Source organism: Doryrhamphus excisus, chromosome 19 (genome assembly GCF_030265055.1).
Source record: "Doryrhamphus excisus isolate RoL2022-K1 chromosome 19, RoL_Dexc_1.0, whole genome shotgun sequence".
Classification (NCBI taxonomy): domain Eukaryota; kingdom Metazoa; phylum Chordata; class Actinopteri; order Syngnathiformes; family Syngnathidae; genus Doryrhamphus; species Doryrhamphus excisus.
Window position 1 is genome coordinate 12,895,526 of NC_080484.1, and position 19,926 is coordinate 12,915,451.

General features: G+C 42.9%; 1 protein-coding gene across 5 annotated transcripts in view; it reads right to left on the reverse strand.

The window, feature by feature from the left end:
- Positions 1-19,926, reverse strand: part of nkain2 (sodium/potassium transporting ATPase interacting 2) — a 71,633-nt gene that overhangs the window by 25,567 nt on the left and 26,140 nt on the right. For all 5 annotated transcript variants that reach the window (XR_009120229.1, XM_058057093.1, XM_058057094.1 and 2 more), the window contains 2 exons: positions 2,397-2,534; positions 1,404-1,484 (listed from right to left, as the gene is read on the reverse strand). Coding sequence is in view for 4 of the 5 variants with exons in the window: in XM_058057093.1 (XP_057913076.1) it covers positions 1,404-1,484; positions 2,397-2,534 (219 nt within the window). In the remaining variant the exon portion in view is untranslated. The remainder of the gene's footprint in view (positions 1-1,403; positions 1,485-2,396; positions 2,535-19,926) is intronic.

The window sequence follows — 19,926 nt, forward strand, 5'->3', positions numbered from 1 at the left end:
AATGTGGAACCACACGTTATTTATGGAGCTTTGTTTTACATACAATACAGAGTAACGGGTCAGTAAACAAGGCAGGGACTGCTGCTGATGGAGTTGTATAACAGCTGGTGCATGATGGAGGTGTCGCACCCCCCCGTAATAACTAGGTCAAGGTTAATGTGCCCTTCAGCTTAACACACACACACACATACTGCTCTGGTCATAAAAGCAAGCTGTGCAGTGTGCCGTGCTCTGATTGGACGCCGTTTTAATTGATGAAGGTGCAGCTAATTAACCGGGGGAGGGGGGGGGGGGGGGGGGGGGTCGGCCTTATTTGACGACAGATGTGTTGATCCCACCCAGAGGGGCTGTAGAACACCAACCCATTTTTCTAAAATGACATTTCAGCCTCGTACACTGTTCTAGGTCATAGTTCCTCATAGTTGACTCAACTGCAGAGGGTATCTGGCCTTCATTTGTACGCACCCGTTTCAAAAAACAATATTGGTTGACAATAGTTTGACAGTTTTAAAATTGCATCCAGGATTTATTTGTAAAATTGTATTATTAAATACATAAAATTATAGAATCATGATTCTTGATTAAAATAATATAATCTGTACTCATTATAATACTCATACTTATTAATACATTATAATGCACTAAATAAGTAAATGCAAAAAAATGAACAAATAAAATCAAATGTAAAAATTAGACAATGAAAGAATAAAATGAAATTCCCCCCAAATCAAAGTAGTTATTGACATAGATAGGGGGTGGATTTGATAACATTTTTGACCATAACATCGAAGCATGGTTTTGACTAGCACATGTGCGTTGCAAGTTTGCATGCGTACTGTATAAACAATACAGAGCACAATTTAAGCATAAATAACACTAGCAAAGCCTGCCTCCATGGAACTCATTTCAACTCATTTTAATAAGTGACTGGTTACTAAGTGCTGGGAAGATTCTTGATTGCAAACACACTCCAATAGAAGTCATTTTCAGTGAGTAACAACAACACTTTTTTCTTCTTATTTTCATTCCCACATCATGGAGCGCAATCAAGACAATCAAGGCTTCCATCAACTGATTTCTTGTGTTTATAGAGCACTGATTGGCCTTAATTAATTGTCCAAGTAGATCATTTGTGATTAGAATCGTCTCATTGTGCCGACTGTGCTGTAAATGGGAATATTGCAAACAGGAAGGACGTGACTGATATGATTTATGAATATATAATCTTGTGTTTGCTACTTGCTCTTGGCTTTTTATGATGTATCTGACACATAAAGCAGGATGCTGAGGTTGTCGGGTGTCGCATTTAGCTGACGGGGTGCGGTGGCGGGCAGCGGGCGGCCTGTTTCCTGGGTGTGATTGGGCAGCTTGCGTAAGAACGACACACTGAAACTAAACGTTACCTTGGACAGCTCCCCCACCTCCAGGTAAAAACAGATGATGAAAACATTCCAGGTCATCCACACGACCAGCCAGGCGGCGTACTGTGGGAGAACAGAGGCAGAGCAAGCGGTGAGCACATAGCATACATCTGTGACATCGCCAACTACTGGCCTGACGTGCAAATTACACTGTTTACAGTTTATTTTGCTGGTCCTGATGAATGACCTTTGTGGTCAAAATGCCTCGTAGGTCTTGCTAGCAAACATATATCCTCAGTTTTATTGTTATTCAAGAAATGGTTGATGACAATTTTGTTCCTACATGCCGCCTGCAGACATTTAGATTGATGGCGGCCATATTTTTCAATCAATCTTTCTTAAAATATGCACTGATGTGCTTCTCAGTCTGTTATTGGTGTGTACAAAATGTCATGACGATTGGGCTAAACACCCTGAAGTTGCAGAGAGAAATGTCAAGTCACTCCGATCCCACCTACGGGTTGGCAGAAAAATTACAGCAGTGTTGAAAAATTTAGTGTGCAGCAGTTTCAGACTAGAAGAGTTAGCCAGAGTTTTTTTTTCACATGACTGCATGCAAATACAGTCAAACCTATGTTTCAGTTTTCAGTGAAAAATACCAAAATTTTGCATTCAGTGTCTCGGTACTGTATCGTTCCACATATGCGAGTGCCCAAACAAAGCACCCGACATATTGCGGACTCACTATCACTATTTTTTAATTGAAGGTGACTGCTAAATGACCCACCTCGAGGCCAAAGAAAGTTGCGATTGCCAACAATTTGATAAAAATTCATCATTTGAACTTATTTCTCATTCCTCTCTGCATGATGCTTGTTTTTGGATTAATTCGATGTACCTTATTTCGTATGAGGAACACTGCCTTGGTTTTCAAACGTTTCATTTTCCATTGAACCTTTTAGAATGCATTAACAACAAAAATCCAAGGTACCACTCCACTCAAGCATAAGCGATAAAAGCAGTATCATCACCCACCCCGGTGACGTAGCGCGGTCTGAATTGGATGGTGCCAAACAGGCCCAGGATGACCGCAATGATGTGGATGAAGTTGGTGAGGATGGGAGCCCACTGGTAGCCCAGGAAGTCGATGATCTGACGCTCCAAGACGCTGACCTGAGGGGGAAAAGGTTCAAAATCATTCCGTTCACATTAACAAGTTAAAGACGATGGATTCTTCCTTCTCTGATTACCAAATGATCCAAGTAACTAACTGTGCCGGTCATATTTGCGGGATGGTTAGTTATATATCAAGTGCATAAATATGTCATGTCTCAAACTCACTACTGCAGCAATTTCCACATCTAGAGCCACCATCAAAGCCTTGTTTTTACTTTGATGCCAAGATCATCCCAGTACACCTTGTAGATGAGAGATAAATGATATTTACTAAACATATGTCCGGCAAAATCAGCCTCTGAAGCTCAAGGTTTATTAACCACCAAAGCATTCACGCTATGTTCCATCTCCTGGTGTTGCCATTACACCGAAAGCCCAGGAGCGAGAGCAGATAGACGTAGCTGAGCACGAAGGTCTTGGATGCGTTGTTGGATAAGTCAATAATTTTGCATCAGGCGGGTTCCGTTGTTGACTGAAGGCGACAATTGGGTAATAATAATAATAATAACCTCATTAAACAATGCTTTAATGCTGTATTTACCCCCAGAGGAAGCTACCAGTACCATCATGAATTTGCATTAGTGCATCTTATTTGGAATTCTAATGACTTGAAAATGCACTAATGCACTCGAGGAGGTTAAGGAGGACATGGTGACAATTTATGCTTTTATCATCATCATTATTATTGCAGGATAGAAGTGTAATCAGTAATCTCTGCGTCACGGCTGACTCGCCTGCTAAAGCCTCCCGCTGTGGTCGTTAATGAAGTCGGCGCGGCGTGTGATGCTAAATATATACAACACACACGGAATTAGGCTGGAACAAAGACAAAGCCAGGTGAAAGAAGAAAAGTCTAATATTTACAGATATTATTTCATATGGTATCATCTACAGTATACCGCAGGCCCTGTATTTCTTTACTTAAAACAGACTGATAAACATTAGAAATTACTATTCTATAGTCTGTATAATGAAATCTTTTCACTGTTTCACTCCTGTATTTATTTATCATCTTTGAAGAACAATGACTGGACTCAGTATTCCAAACCAAATTATTATGTTCCATTATATTTACCGTTTTAGATTTCACAACCAGCCTTTAAAACATACTTTTAAAGCACTTTTGTAAAATATTACATGTAGTAACTCAAATACTCCAAATCAAAACCACCTTACTGGGTTAAATGCATAGGTTATATTTATTGTCTGTTATAATTACCATCTTAGATTTCACAAAAGCTTGTAAAAGTTACTTTTAAAGCACTTTTGTAACATATTACACGATGTAACTCAAATACTCCAAACCAAAACCACCCTGCTGGGTTAAATGCATAGGTTATATTTATTGTCTGTTATAATTACCATCTTAGATTTCACAAAAGCTTGTAAAAGTTACTTTTAAAGAACTTTTGTAACCTATTACATGATGTAACTCAAATACTCCAAACCAAAACCACACTACTGAGTGAAATGCATAGGTTATATTTATTGTCTGTTATAGTTACCATCTTAGATTTCACAAAAAGCTTGTAAAAGTTGCTTTTAAAGAACTTCTGTAACCTATTACTCAAATACTCCAAACCAAAATGCCAAAATGCCATCTACTTGGTTAAATGCATAGGTTATATTTATTGTCTTTTACAGGTACCATCTTAGATTTCACAAAAAGCTTGTAAAAGATACTTTTAAAGCACTTTAGTGACACGGTACATGCCATGACTCAAATATTCCAAACCCAAACACCTTCTAGGTTGAATGCATCAATTATTTTTATTTTCTGGTTTATTTACCATCTTAGATTTCACAATAAGGTGGTAAAATATACTTTCAAAGCGCCTTTGTGGCCCACTTGAACCATAGTCACAGAGTCCACGTGTGAACGCACCCTAAGGCGCAGGAAGTGAACAAATGAACAGTATCATACTGAAGGAGAAGGATTAAATCAACTAATATCACAGCTCATGAAACATAAACAGATGCTTTACTGCCGATTATTCTCACCGTGCACCCACACACACACACACACACACACACACACACACACACTTCTGCATGGCTGAGTTGAGCATGTGCTAATGTGGGACCATATGGTGACACTACGGCCTTTCACAGCCAGCACACACACACACACACAAACACCATAGAGTCACTTTTTAGTGTTTATAGCACATACAAAAAAGCAGAGAGGCGCACTAATGACTTTAATGTGCTAACATATTATGCACTTCCACACGTGCATCGTTAGTGTGTGTGTGTGTGCGTGCGTCAGGGCAGGTCTGGGTGCCTTGCACTTGAAAGTGCCTGCTGTTACGCGAGCGCACACACACACACATACACACACACACATAGTGGGCTCAGCTGGTGCTGAAATGTGTGCACGTGTGTTTCTTTGTGTATCATCTCCATGTCATTATGCAAAAGCGTGTCCTTCCTATCCACCATGACTTAACGCCGCAATTGCTCATTTTCTCCCGTAAACGCACGTTACAACAAGTCAGGGGACCTCCCAGCCTATTACTGAATCCCCCTCCCCAACCCCAGGGCGACCCCCTCCTCTTCATCAGGATAATAAAAGGTCCAGCTGGGATGCAGGGACTCACCTAATATGCGATACGGACATCATCAATCACATCAGGCCAAGCGATGTGCGCTCCTTTAAGATGCCTCCCAGGCAGAAAAGTTGCTTATGTTTTTCTTTTCTTTTTTGGAATATGCAATGTCATCAAAAATTCACGATTCAACCGTATTGATTTGAAATTTATCACACAGCTCTGCAAAACACCAGTTGTAACTTTTCTTGAAATTTGGTACCTACTTTTAGTGGATTCATGAGCATTTGTGTGTCAAATTTGAGTACGATTGGTTGAAAAACATGGCCGACATCAAACAAAAATGTCTTTGACTTAACAACTAATTGTCCAGAGGTCTGAGCTTTTGTGTAATAATGATTTGAGGTTAGCTGTATTACATGTATGCTCGAATGCCTTACAAAGCCGCTACAGTCAAATTAGGGGGGTTGTGTCCGCTGCTTATTGCTTGTCTCTTTGTTCAAAGGCACTTTTTGTCTCCTGGTAGCATCGGCTAATGGTCGTACGACAAAGTGCAGCTGCCTCACTGTCTGGAACGATAATAATTCTTTGATATCGCTCCATCATTGGCCATCAAATCGCCTCCAAATCCACAGGAGGATCTGCTTGTTTCCTCTCCTAACCGCCCCTTTTCAACACCTTCATCTCTGAGCTGTCAATCTTGCGCCTGAGCATCTCAAGTATCTGTGTGTGTGTGTGTGTGTATGTGTGTGAGAGTGACACACATTTTACCACCAGCAGTTATTTTAGAAGAACATCCTGCACCTTTTTCCAAGCGTGTGGCAATTATCTGTCTTTATTATTATTGATACGACAGTGTTTTTATTTCTGTTTTCTGTACTCTCTGCAGAAGCTCATACAGTTTAGATTGGTCAATGTTCAGCTTGTGGAGCGATATAAATTGTGTCACCAAGCGTTTCAAGGTCAGCTACATTGGAAGCCAGGTAAACTAGATGAATGAAATGGAGTCTTCATGGGGCTTATTATAGACACACACACCAACAACGCTGCCTTTGCCTCACTGTTTATTGTATCCCCCACTCAAACACGTCTCTAGACAGCAAGGTGCATTCAGGGCCAGCCTGAACATCACAACAACGTCAGGAAATCGGGAAGATTTGGGTTTGAATCTCTGCTAGGGCATCTCTCTATCTACACGGTCAGGCAAAATGATCTGACACATTTATAGGTTAAATAAAAGGCAAATAATGTAAAGAAACAACCACCCTGCTGGGTTAAATGCATAGGTTATATTTATTGTCTGTTATAGTTACCATGTTAGATTTCACAAAAAGCTTGTAAAAGTTACTTTTAAAGCACTTTTGTAACATATTACATGGAGTAACTCAAATACTCCAAACCAAAATGCCATCTACTTGGTTAAATGCATAGGTTATATTTATTGTCTGTCATAGTTACCATCTTAGATTTCACAAAAAGCTTGTAAAAGTTACTTTTAAAGCACTTTTGTAACATATTACATGAAGTAACTCAAATACTCCAAACCAAAACCACCCTACTGGGTTAAATGCATAGGTTATATTTATTGTCTGTTATAGTTACCATCTTAGATTTCACAAAAAAGCTTGTAAAAGTTACTTTTAAAGCACTTTTGTAACATATTACATGATGTAACTCAAATACTCCAAACCAAAACGCCATCTACTTGGTTAAATGCATAGGTTATATTTATTGTATGTTATAGATACCATCTTAGATTTCACAAAAAGCTTGTAAAAGATACTATTAAAGCGCTTTAGTGACATGGTACATGCCATAACTCAAATATTCCAAACCCAAACAAATAAAGTAAAGAAACAAAAAAGTGTTTTTTTTTTCGAAAAGTACATATAATGCCATTCCGTTTCATTATGTTTTAAAAATTAAATCACTTCTGGCAGTGCAAGGTCGGCCGGTTGATTTTCGTTTCAGCTCTGAAGTCGGTAACCCATAACAAGATGTGTTTCGAGCTGGTACGGCATCATGTCTACCAAGTTTGAAGTTCAAACGGAACGCTTGTTGTGTTGCAGTTACAGATTTGTTTGTTTTGATAAACGTTTCCACAATGAAAGCGCGATGCTCACCAGTCCAATTCATGACTGAAAAAGAAACGAAAAACAATGGCATTATATAAAAAAAATGGCATTATATGTACTTTTTAAAAATAAAAACACTTTTTTGTTTCTTTACTTTATATGCCTTTTATTTAACCTACAAATGTCTCAAATGTAATTTTGCCTGACCCTGTATCTATCTATTGTCAACCATGTAAATTGGGTGCTGGGTTAAATGCATAGGTTATATTTATTGTATAAAACTAATATAAAATCTGGTCTCGGGTGCTACTTTGTGCTTCCCATACTGTATACACTGTAAAGACAGCATGTTTTAACAGCAATTTGATACCACACATGAATGAAAAGCGGCTAACAAGCTTTAATTGCTAAATTCAGCTCACAAAGTCACTAAAATGTTTCGTTATTTTACGTTAAAATCACAGTAATTCCTTGTTTGCCAGCTAATATAGCCATCTGATTTTTCCCTGCTAGTGGACTGCTTCCATACAACTTTGCTGTCGCCATGGGACAATTTGTAACCGAAGCCGGTCTTTAGCGCACGTTCAAGACTTCCGATGAAAAGTCATGTACTGCATCATCACGCTGAAAAGCGTCTGTATCATAAAGGTTAGCAGCACCCACAGGAGTTCATTTCTCCTTCCACCTTTTGTTAAATCGTCTCACAGCTTCTTATTCCCTGGATGTCGTCGTGGCCGCCCAGGAAGGTTACACTCCTCCTCCCAAGCAGCTCGCCGTGACGCACCGACAGCAGCGGTTGTCTTGTTGCAATTTAGCCTTTCTGTGCAATACTGCTGAGAGAACTTGTACACAATGCTAATGAAAGAAGAGCAGGACATGGACGGATACTCTGAAAGCTCCTCTCATCTCGCCAATTTGGGAAAGACACGCTTTCGACAAGACAAGCGAGTCGCTTAAACCATGAGGGATTTTGGCCTCACGCGAGGCGGATTGTGCAGAAGGCTGCACATCCGCATACAGTATAGACACGGTGTGCTAGTGACGCTATGATTACCGAGGTTGACACATTCAGCATCTTAGGGTGTTTACCCAGTCAGTGAGTGAAACTCATTTACACAACATCAAGCAAAACTGTCGTTTTTTGATCACTTAAGCAAGTAAGACAGATTAGCCATGATATATTCCCAAATAAGGAATGTTGCCCATCAACTGAGAGCAGTTTGGGATGGCTCTTCATGCTGTGTTTTTGTTATTTATTGTAAAACAGACCCTTTTTGTCATGTTTTCGTTGTGGTGTAGTTGATTAGATTTGAGCTGTCACAAAAGCAAAAAATTGCATCACAGTGAAAACAAAAAGCTGTTTTTCTGTGTTTTTGACATTTTGCTGAAGCTTACCTACGTATGTTCTACTGCTGATTACTACTGAGAACAGAAAATGGTAGAAAAAAAGTGTTTTTTTCTGATGAAAAATGAGATATATACTCCTAGGACACAATATTCTGTGTGTCCTAAAAATCGTCTAATATGGTCGGTACTCTCACAGCTAGGAGACCAGGGTTCAATTCCACCCTCGGCCATCTCTGTATGGAGTTTGCATGTTCTCCCCGTGCATGCGTGGGTTTTCTCCGGGTATTCCGGTTTCCTCCCACATTCCAAAAACATGCTAGGTTAATTGGCCACTCCAAATTGTCCATAGGTATGAATGTGAGTGTGAATGGTTGTTTGTCTATATGTGCCCTGTGATTGGCTGGCCACCAGTCCAGGGTGTACCCCGCCTATCGCCCAAAGACAGCTGGGATAGGCTCCAGCACCCCCGCGACCCTCGTGACGAAAAAGCGGTAGAAAATGAATGAATGAATGGTCGGTACTGAAGGGGTTGAATTTAGAAGACAAACTGGTATGGAAGGAGTTAACAACAGCGCCACCCTGTGGTCTATTTGTCAGAAAACTAACAGGCAACACAGCAGGGGTGCATGTTTCGACCAATGTTCCCCCCCTTTTTGTGTGCAGCGGTTGACTAGTAGAAGAGAGACATCGTGGGGCATCTTCCTCACCGATATTCACTCTTCATCACCGATCCGCTTATTCTTCCTGTCCTGCACCTACAAATTGAATGCATCCTCATTGTCTTTTGTTCTCAAACATCTTCCACCCGCCTCCCTTCTTCCAGCTCATCCTTACTCTGACGCAATCCCGCTACGCTTGGGCTGAGAGTTTTCCGCTCGGCTCTCTGACCTTTAAAATATGAAAAAAAATAAAAACCTGCTGATCAAATTGCTCATCCCGTTATGGCCCAACAGGGATGGAAAGGGGGGGGTTGCAGAACAGAATGACACAGATAGTTAGAAGACGTGTGAAGGAAGAGATGGAGGCAGGGTTTGTGGATAACACCAGCCGGAAAATGAAGAGGATTTTCTTTTTTTTTTATATAACTTCCCTCCCAAAACCCTCTTTCCGACCCCCCTTGGTCATCGTAAACTTTACTCCCCTAATAAAAGCAGAAGTGGTGGTGGTTTACTGTTAACTTAATTAAAGCCCGCCGCCCACCCGGCAACAGTATCATCCCAGCGAGTGGTGCAAAAGCAATCTCCGATCGATCGCCGTGGCACAACAATCAATTCATCTCCATTGGTAGCTATTAGGAAGCATTTGTGGCTAGTTAAGGTTGAGAGAGCAGAGACAGCGGGGGGGAAATCTTCCCATTCAGGAGCACGTGTGTCACTATGGAATCATATCAGTAAGAGGTGTAATACTGCATGCTCAGCTACAGTATAGCAGTGAACACCCCCCCCCCCCCCGCGCCCCCACTGTACATCCTTTAGGCAGATGTGCTGATAAGACCAATAAGAGCTTCACTTAACCTGCACTTGACATCCACGTGACCTCCGTACCACATGGCCTTAAAAGAAGCCTGGTAGCAACCATATTGTGCACGTGTCTGACTCAAATAGCACGCTTTGGGGGGGGGGGGGGGGGGGGGGGGGGGGTCACGTCATGGGACACACCTATTTCCACTACAAAGCCTCCCACGATGGCTTTATCTACCATGCGCTAATAGGTTCATTCATGATAATACAATATGTAATTAGGACGTCCGAGGCACATCTTCAACCTCCTTCTTTCTAAAGTCAAACAAATCAGAAGTCAACCAGAGAACCTTCTCGGTGTTGTTTTGTTTCCTCGTGTGGTCAGCATGGGTGAGGGTCCCAGTGTCAAAGGTCTTTCATTTGGCGAACGCAGCGAGGAACTAGCAACACAAACATGTCGGAGATCTCTGCTGTGTTCCATCAAGAAGATTTGGAAACATTTGATAGCACACCCATGCATCGCTCCGGGCTCTGTTTCACCAAATAAAAACACCTTTTACCGGCATTCTGTCGCGGAGGAAATGCTTGGAAGAGCGTGTACTTTTAACGGCAGATGTTGAGCGCGGCAAGGACTGTCCCGCAGCGACGACAAAATGAAGAGGAGAGTGTCTTCTCCATCTTCTTAGCATTCGGCAGCAGATGCTGACAGGGATACGAAGTCATTGATGACTTGCTGCAAACATCTGCTATGGAAATGATGCTGCTGCTAAAGCCCCGGGAGAAGTCAGGTAGAAGTAAAAGTGAGCGCGAGGCAGATAGCGTTACATGCGACTGCAGTGTTGGTACCTTACTTTTATTGAAATTGTGCATGGCTATAAGCCCCCACCCCCCCCACCCCCCCAACACACCCACCCATTCTAAGCCAAGCTTTCTGACCTTTATGTCATTTGGAAGCTGAATGGAAGAATGAAATGGAAGCTAAAATGAATTCACACATAAAGCAGCTGCTGTTCTTTTAGCTAGTGCTAGTGCTAGCTAGTTTGTGCCATAATTAGCTTTAGCGTCCCTATTATCACTTTAAAGTGGTTAAGAGACACAATCTACACTGTAGACAGGAAAAGTACAATACTACTTAACATAGTCACTAGCGGGCTCCAATTGGGTAAAAAAACAAAATACAGCTGTGGCTGTAGGCAACCTCCTGATGTAGTTTCCCCTCGACACGAACTCCACAAGATGGCAGTAGCCATCATTTCAAGTATTTGGAGGCACTGACTCGGGAGTTAGACCAGTAGAAACCGAAAGGTTGGCGGTTTGAAACGCCACCCTCCGTCCCTGGGTAGGAGGCTTCTCCACCTTGTTTTCGGTGCCGCGCACATTGATGTATGACTGTTAATGAATGGTCGGCAAGGCCGTAGGCACAAATTGGTAGCCGTCACACTCCCTCAGGCAGCTGTGACTACAGATGTAGTTTACCCCCACCAGTGTGTGACTGAGTGAATGAATAATGGGTTCACGCCATACCTTGAAAATCCATTATTATTATTTTTATTATCTATCATGAGTGGTCAGCAATCATCTACCTCTGCATGTGCTTTAAAATGTTGGATGTTGTTTACAATCAACTATGGTTAAAATTTTGTGGCTTCACTCTATTGCGTTTTTTCAGAAATATATTAATGAATAAATCGTGTTTGGTGGATGAATGCGGCCTATTTAATTAATTTAATTTAATTTAATTTTGGAAATAACAGCCTCACTCCAATTCTGCTTCCGTTGAAGTTCTTTGGCTACATTAACACCCCGGTTATAAATCGCGGCAGTATAAATTTTGGGTGTACTTTGTGAGAAAAGGTTGTGCTGAGCGAGACAGCGTGCCCGCCTGCCTGCATGAAACAGTATTTGATGTCAAGAATATTGGCCGGTCTCAGCAATGAAACGCATTTGTTTCATCTGCTTTGCACTTTACTGGGCCCATCAAAGTGTCATTCTTCATGACATTTCTCTCCGCCAAAGGACAGCCAGAGAAGACGCAAGCAACATCAGCCCAAGCTGCCAAGAGTCTCCTTGTGCGTCTTCGAGGAAGAAGAAAGATAAGATGAAGATTGTTAAAGAGTAAAGTGATGAGAAGTGGCACTCGCAGGGACGCCATTAAGGTCATTTATCTTCATGCTGCTGATGACTTACAACGACCAGATGGATTCCAAGTCTGCCGTTTTCATTTGCAATGAGCAATTTGGTTGAGTTTTAGTCGCTCTTTAAAGCCCCAAGATGTAAACAAACCCCATGAGGGTCATATATCTAAATCAGGGGTGTTCCAAAAGTGCAACCTGGTGGCCCTTTGCGGCACGTGGCTGTTTTTATTGGCTCGACATATTTGTCACATAAAAAAAAAACAAAAAAAAACACTTTCTCCTGCCGTATGTCACACAGCTTGGACCCCCTCATGTAAACGTCCAGGACTCCATTTTGTGCACCATTCGCTGCTCCTGTGATGATAGGAATACATTCATTCATTCATTCATTTTCTACCGCTTTTTCCTCACGAGGGTCGCGGGGGGTGCTGGAGCCTATCCCAGCTGTCTTTGGGCGAGAGGCGGGGTACACCCTGGACTGGTCGCCAGCCAATCACAGGGCACATATAGACAAACAACCATTCACACTCACATTCATACCTATGGACAATTTGGAGTGGCCAATTAGCCTAGCATGTTTTTGGAATGTGGGAGGAAACCGGAGTACCCGGAGAAAACCCACGCATGCACGGGGAGAACATGCAAACTCCACACAGAGATGGCCGAGGGTGGAATCTAACCCTGGTCCTCCTAGCTGTGAGGTCTGCGCGCCAACCACTCGACCACCGTGCCGCCCGATAGGAATACATCTAAAATGAAAGCAAATATTTGCAAATAAAGACGAGAACTGCTGACATCAAGGCTGCATCGGAATCCGATCCACCAAACCTCCTTCCTCATCAGCTCTTTGTGTCATTCTCACCACGGATCAATTTCATATCTTCCTGCGAATTAACAAGTGTGATTAATATTCTCCTCGGAAACGTTCCTTTATGTAAACGTGACATTTAAATGTCAGAATGGCAGGATAATCAGCTTGGTATTTCAACCAATCTTCTCTTCTGACTGTGGGACTGTCCACTGCTCGTCTCTTTTATTCATTGTGGATGGATCTTTGGATTCGACACCCTGCAGGAGGCCCACTGGCTCTCCGGGCGCTTGGGCTGATTGAAGACTGTGAATGCCTTGTCTGTGCACGTGCAAGCCACGTTTCCGTGTGAGTTACTAGACAGTTTAGTTTGGTACGGCCAGTGGTGTCCACCAATCAAACGACACCGGCACCACCCTCCCCCCATGAGCGTACCGATGGACACCCTAATAGTGGGATACCTTCTACTATACGCACTTTTCCAATTTTACTCCACTGTACTGCTCAGTGGAATAAAAATCCAATTCTATCGAGGAAGAAAAGCTAAAATTTGATGTGAATAAACTGAGAATGGGCGGCACGGCGGTCTAGTGGTTAGCACGCAGACCTCACAGCTGGGAGACCAGGGTTCAATTCCACCCTCGGCCATCTCTGTGTGCATGTTCTCCCCGTGCATGCGTGGGTTTTCTCCGGGTAGTCCGGTTTCCTCCCACATTCCAAAAACATGCTAGGTTAATTGGCCACTCCAAATTGTCCATAGGTATGAATGTGAGTGTGAATGGTTGTTTGTCTATATGTGCCCTGTGATTGGCTGGTCATGCCCGAAGACAGCTGGGATAGGCTCCAGCACCCCCGCGACCCTTGTGAGGAAAAAGCGGTAGAAAATGAATGAATGAATAAACTTAGAATATTATGAGGAAAAATAAGTAGGACAGGTTTTGAAATATTGAAGACGTTTTTAAAAGTTGTACTAGCTGGAAAACAAACATAAATAACCTAAAGTTGTCATATTTGGGACATTTGGGTTGGTGAAAAATAGTCACCAAATTGGTGACTATAACCTAGCTTGTAACCTCATGGTTACAAGCTAGTGTTGGGTAAAGAAAGAAATAAATGCAGTATGACAGCAATCAATGGAGCATGTGTATCTACAGTATCTCACACCACATTTGGTGATGGGGGGAGGGGGGTGGTATTAGTGTCAACCCATGCCAGCCGGGATGAGCTCCAGCTCCCCTACCGCCCTGCCCAGGATCAGCAGCAACACACTGCTGGTGTCTGCTGCTTTTATCCAATCCAGACAGAAAAGAAATTGGGGTGAAGAGCTAGCGGGGAAAAGCTGAAGAAGTTTGCAGGACCTTCTTGGCGCCAACTTCATATTCCTGCGATGTATCAGATCTGTTTCAGTTAAATGGCATTCCGCCCTGCAGCTTGTACAATCAAGGACTTTTCAGTCTGGAGTGTAGCAGACAGTGATTTCCAGCAGATGTCAGAGGCTATCATTTGCACAAAAGCACTTTTTTTTTTGTTTTGCTCTTTCTACTTTCTCCCCCCCCTTCATCATCCCTCCTGTTCGACATCTCGCCCGCTGTCAATACTACTCATTTCCTTCCCTCCTCCACTCCATCCTTCCATTTTGCTCCCCTTCTATTTATATCTTTTTTTTTTTTTTTGGCTTTCTGCTTCCATTATCGCTCCCTCCCTCATCTCTGCTCTCCTTCCATCCCTCCTTCTCCTAATCGCTTTATGTGCCACTATGCGGCACGGCATGCGCATGCATACGCAAGCACACAAACAAGTCGCATTTGTCCTCCGCCGGGTCTGTAAATGAATTATGCGCCCGCCAGTGGCTTTTCTCTTCATTGACTCTTATATACCTTAATGGACGATCGTGCAGTTGCTGCTTTTATGAGGAACTTGATGGTGGGTGGGAGTGGGGGGGGGGGTTAACTGCTCCCTGATAAATAGAAAGTATTAGGTGGTACCACTATCATACCCCGAGGTGCTTATTATTGTGTTCGGTACAATAGTCCACATTCCAGTCGCCGACTAGATGGGTCTGGTATTCATCCATTTTTATCCAACAACATAATGGTCCTGCAAGAAGTATTTATGTGTGCGCGCCTGCTCAATTTGGAGTGTAAATGACAGCAGGCCAACCCACAGATGGACGCCCAGCAGGCCAAGAAACATTAGGACGGCACTTAGCGCACCAAGCAGTGCTCTTACTACCTGCTACACACACCAAGAAGTACTCAGACGGATATTTATCACCAAGGTCCTTTACTGCAGCCTCATAAAATCCACCGTGGGACAAAATGATTAAAAATTAACACAATAACTTGTGTTTTTGATAGGGATGACCGTTTGACTACATTTCCTTAAGCGCCCCTAAGAAGCAAATAATCATCTTAATTGGTTGAGGGAAGATGGAGGCAGACCAAATGCCATTGTTCTCCTGCCAGGAACCAAATATGGATCCTTGCCCGACTGTTTCTAGGTCACAAGCTAGCATCAGTCAGAAGGCGGCAGGGCTCAGGTGATAGAGCAGGTCATCCAGAAATCAGACGGTTGGCGGTTCGATCTTCGCTCCCCCTACAAAAATGACACTCATTGTGTCCCTGGGCAAGACACTTCACGCCCCCTTGCCCACACTGGTGTATGAATGGGCGGAGAGGCCGTTGGCGCAAATTGTCAGCCATGTTTCCGTCGGGGCAGCTGTGACTACAGATGTAGTTTACCACCACCACCAGTGAGTGAATGGCTAATAGGGTCACGCATTGGGTGCCTTGAAAAGCGCTTTATAAAATCTAATCCATTTTTATTACAGTAAACCTCGGATATATCGGACTCGGATATATCGGAAATTCGCTCACAACGGACAGATAAAAAAGAAACAATTTTTCTGTAATGCATTTCCAATAAAAATTCATTGCATATATCGAATTTTTTATAACAGATTTCGCCTATTTCGGACAAAATCTCCAGTCCCGTTCCAATGCATTTCCATTAAATTTCCCTTGCATATATCGGATGGCCGCATCGTGGCGCTCCGATTCGCCGAATCATGACAGGCCGCTATACGACGTCATTTGCAGCGTTTGCAGCGTTGCCTGCGCGTCCAGGTACATTGGAAATATAGTCAAGGAAGTGCCTTTTTATAACGGATAAAATCCGATTTACGCATATACCGGATATAAATCCGACATATGCGTAAAACGGACATTTTCCGGTATACGCATATAACGTATTTCGCTTATATCGGACAAAACCAGTGGGAACAATTGAATCCGATACAGGGCTCTACGTTAAAAACAAAAATGACTTGCCCATGGGGAATCCTTAAGGTGAGAACTACTTGCCCGAACTTGCCCCATGTAAAATGAAAAGACTGCCATAATGATATCATATATCAATATATGCTGATAATTCATCAGATAATAGTACTGATGCATTGTATTTGGAGGAATGTCTGAAAATTTGTGGAGATGTATGTTAACATGGCAAGCCATGCTACCTTACACATGGTAGTCGTAGTAAGCAGTGATATTTATAAGTTGTGCACCACTATGAAACATTTGACACATTTGTGTACTAGTAAAGTGTTTTTAATCCAGAAAAAAATGCTCAATGGTCAAACAATAATTTGTGAAGCAAAGGTGAGAAAAATACACAGAGAAATTGAACCGCTAGATTTTGTAACTTGTGCAAAATCAGCACTTGGTATTGGATCTAATGGGTGGTGTTTCATTGTGACCACTTCAAATTGTCACAGCAATGTGATTCACTCACCTGTGCCATCATTTGATTTGCTGCCGCTAATAAAATACTTGTTTAGGAGGCACTGCTTCATCACTTTTTGCTGTTTTCCTTCACAAGTTGTTGAAGAATTAGACGATGTTGGCAGTCGCCATGACAGATGTTTTCCTAGTAAAACGATCGCTGATTGGTTGATCGCGAACAAGAACGGGTGTGGGTAAAACGCGGATTGTGGATTACGGACCGCGGTCTAAATAAACAATTCTGATTGGTCCATTTCAAGATTTGCAAGGATTGGTTTGCAAATTACCACCGGAATTACACAGTCCGTGTTTTACCAACACCCAACAAGAACCGCTTTAAAAAAAACTCTTGGCAGTACGGCATGCTAAAGTGCACTTGCCCGACGGGAATATTAATGATTGGATTTACTTGCCCGAATTTTGTTTTAACTTGCCCCGGGCCATCGGTACATCGTTATTGTCGAGCCCTGCGATATATCCGAGGTTTACTGTATTAGAAACTAGGATCAGTCGGAAGCTAGCCTTAAACACCAAAAGAGTGTACATGCAGTTGACAAAAAGACAAAGTGTTTCTGGTGCTTAATACCAAGGTGCGACGAAAGCATCAGAGAGCTTCAGCGTGTCCGGAAAGTTCCAGCTTTAATGGGAGTTGAAAGGAAGTTAGTAGTGGCGGTCTGGCAGCCAACTTTGTCACCTTATAAAAATGAGCTTCATTGTGCTCACGGGGCTCGTAGCGTTAAAGGGCGCGAGGGCCGCTTTATTTCCACCGCTCGCCGTCCTGGAACAGAAAAATGTGCATTTCCATCATATTACCTCGGGGGCATTATCTTTGCATCCAGTGCCCCCCATTCAGTGTGCATGGGGTTTATTTCGCAGAATAGGCTGTTCACGGCGCCGTATCTGTGCGGGTTCACTTTAGCAACTCACCTACCAGGTAACGAGGTCAAACATGATGAAATTTGGCTGATGTCTTCGAGCTAACCTGATTTTCAGCGCTGAGACAGGCTAGCTGACATGTGACTCGCTGTCCTCCTTGTTTAGAAAGTAGCGCTATGCCACGTGCGTGCACAGTGTGCATTTGGGCCTGCGTGGAACATTCCGGAGCCAACTGCTTTCCAATGCCAAGCGTCACGCTACTTAAAGATATTGCTCCATTGTCTGCCTGAGCCTCTTTTTCATTACCCTAATGGCCCGTCAATGGACTTTAGTGTAGACACCAGATTTGCATTCATTCTGTTCTATTGGGAAAGTTCCGGATCAGCAGGAGGTCCGGGAACAAACTACAGCATCAGCAACACCTGGACCAACAACAAACTATCGTCATCTTTTTTTTTTATCATAACGTACTCTATACAGCCTCTCTTATATTCATGCTGGTCATACATACTAGATCTCCGATATGACAGGAGCACACTGCTGTTTTTAAGGATCAAATGCAAAAACACAGTCAAAGTCAAAGATTCTTCATATGACAGGAGTGCTCTGCTGTTTCTGATAACCTACAACAAAAACCCTTGTCAGAGATTGTCTACACAACAGGAACAGTCAGGTGTTTTTAAGGACCTACTGTACTGATCCTCTATATGACAGGAGTGCTCTGCTGTTTTTGAGGACCTACAAAAACACTAATCAAAGATCCTCTACATGCAAAGAACACTCAGCTGTTTCTGAAGACCCACTGCAAATCAACTCATCAAAGATCCTGTATGACACAGGTCAAAAAATGCTTGTCAAAGATCCTCTTTGTGACAGCCTTGTTTTTTCACGCAACTGTAAAAAACATGAGTCAAAGATCCTCTATATGACAAGAGTGCTATGCTGTTTTTAGAGGACCTACTACAAATGCACTAGTCTGAGGACTCACTGCAAATCAACTAATCAAAGATCCTATCTGACAGGAGGCATCTGCTGTAAGATCTTCTGTGTGACAGGATTGATGACTGCTGATTTTAAAGACTAACTCCAAAAACACTAGTCAAAGATCCTCGATGTGACACGAGCACTGCCGTTTTCAAAGAACTTCTGCAAAAATGCTGGTCAAAGATCCCCAATATGACAAGAGTGCTAAGCTGTTTTAGGAATGTTGCAAAAAAAAAAAGTAGTTTCGTTGACTAGCATTTTTGCATAGTGTGGTTAAAAAAAGAGCAGAGCTTGGAGCAGAGCTCCGCCCTAAGCCTTCCGACTACATCCTCACTTGCCCTTCATTACCTCCATGCTCCTTCAGCTCTCCAGCACCACACACACACACACACACACACATAAAGGGACCACACTATCACCTTTAGCCGCTAACACAACAGCGTACGCAGGCAGGCAATTCACACCCTAATCAACCCCACGCTTGCATACTCACACACCAACAAAACCCCGCCTCTTGCCACACAGGATGAGATGTAATCACGGGGAGTGCTGAGAGTGCAGTACGGTCAAGAGGTGTACCACATCCACACGTTACTGCCGGACATTAATCATTAAAAAAAATCCTTTCGGTTGATTGGACAGCTGACAGCGGTGGGCATTAAGCATCATCTCCCTATATTTCAGTCAGTCACCTTTCCTGAGCACGGCCCCCAGCCCCCAGATTGCCAAATGATATTGGCTGCCTTTGCTCAGACGTAATCAGTGATTAATCCTTACTCAGGGGAGGGAATGCGCTTGCTGGGGTGTGCAGTATATTTGACAGTGCCACGCCGCCGACTGTACAGATGCACATAGCCATATATAACAGCACGCCTGATTGCAATGCTATGCAGTCGTCCCTCGCTTCATCGACGTTCAGACATTACTCCCTCATGCACTCCCAGTTTTTCAGAAATTCATTAATAAATGGTTGCTATTTTGTGGTTGAATAGGGCCTATTATTTGTTTTTTTAATGCATGTTCATCCAATTATATGTATAATTGGCCTAAATGAAACCCTTTTCGGCATAATAATGGCGAAATGAAATACAAACATGAGGCGCACCTTTAAGAGGCGGGGCCCGGGAAGTGCGAGCAGTATGTCAACAGTGTAGAGAGTGGCTGACAGCAGCTCCTGTGTGAATGTTGACAGCATGCGTTCTAAAGATGAACAGTGAAACAGTGAAAAGAGGCAGCTAATTAATGCATGTAATGGGACACACCAAGTCCACCTACAAAACCCAGGGCTCGACAATAACGATGTACCGATGGCCCGGGGCAAGTTAAAACAAAATTCGGGCAAGTAAATCCAATCAGCGATATTCCCGTCGGGC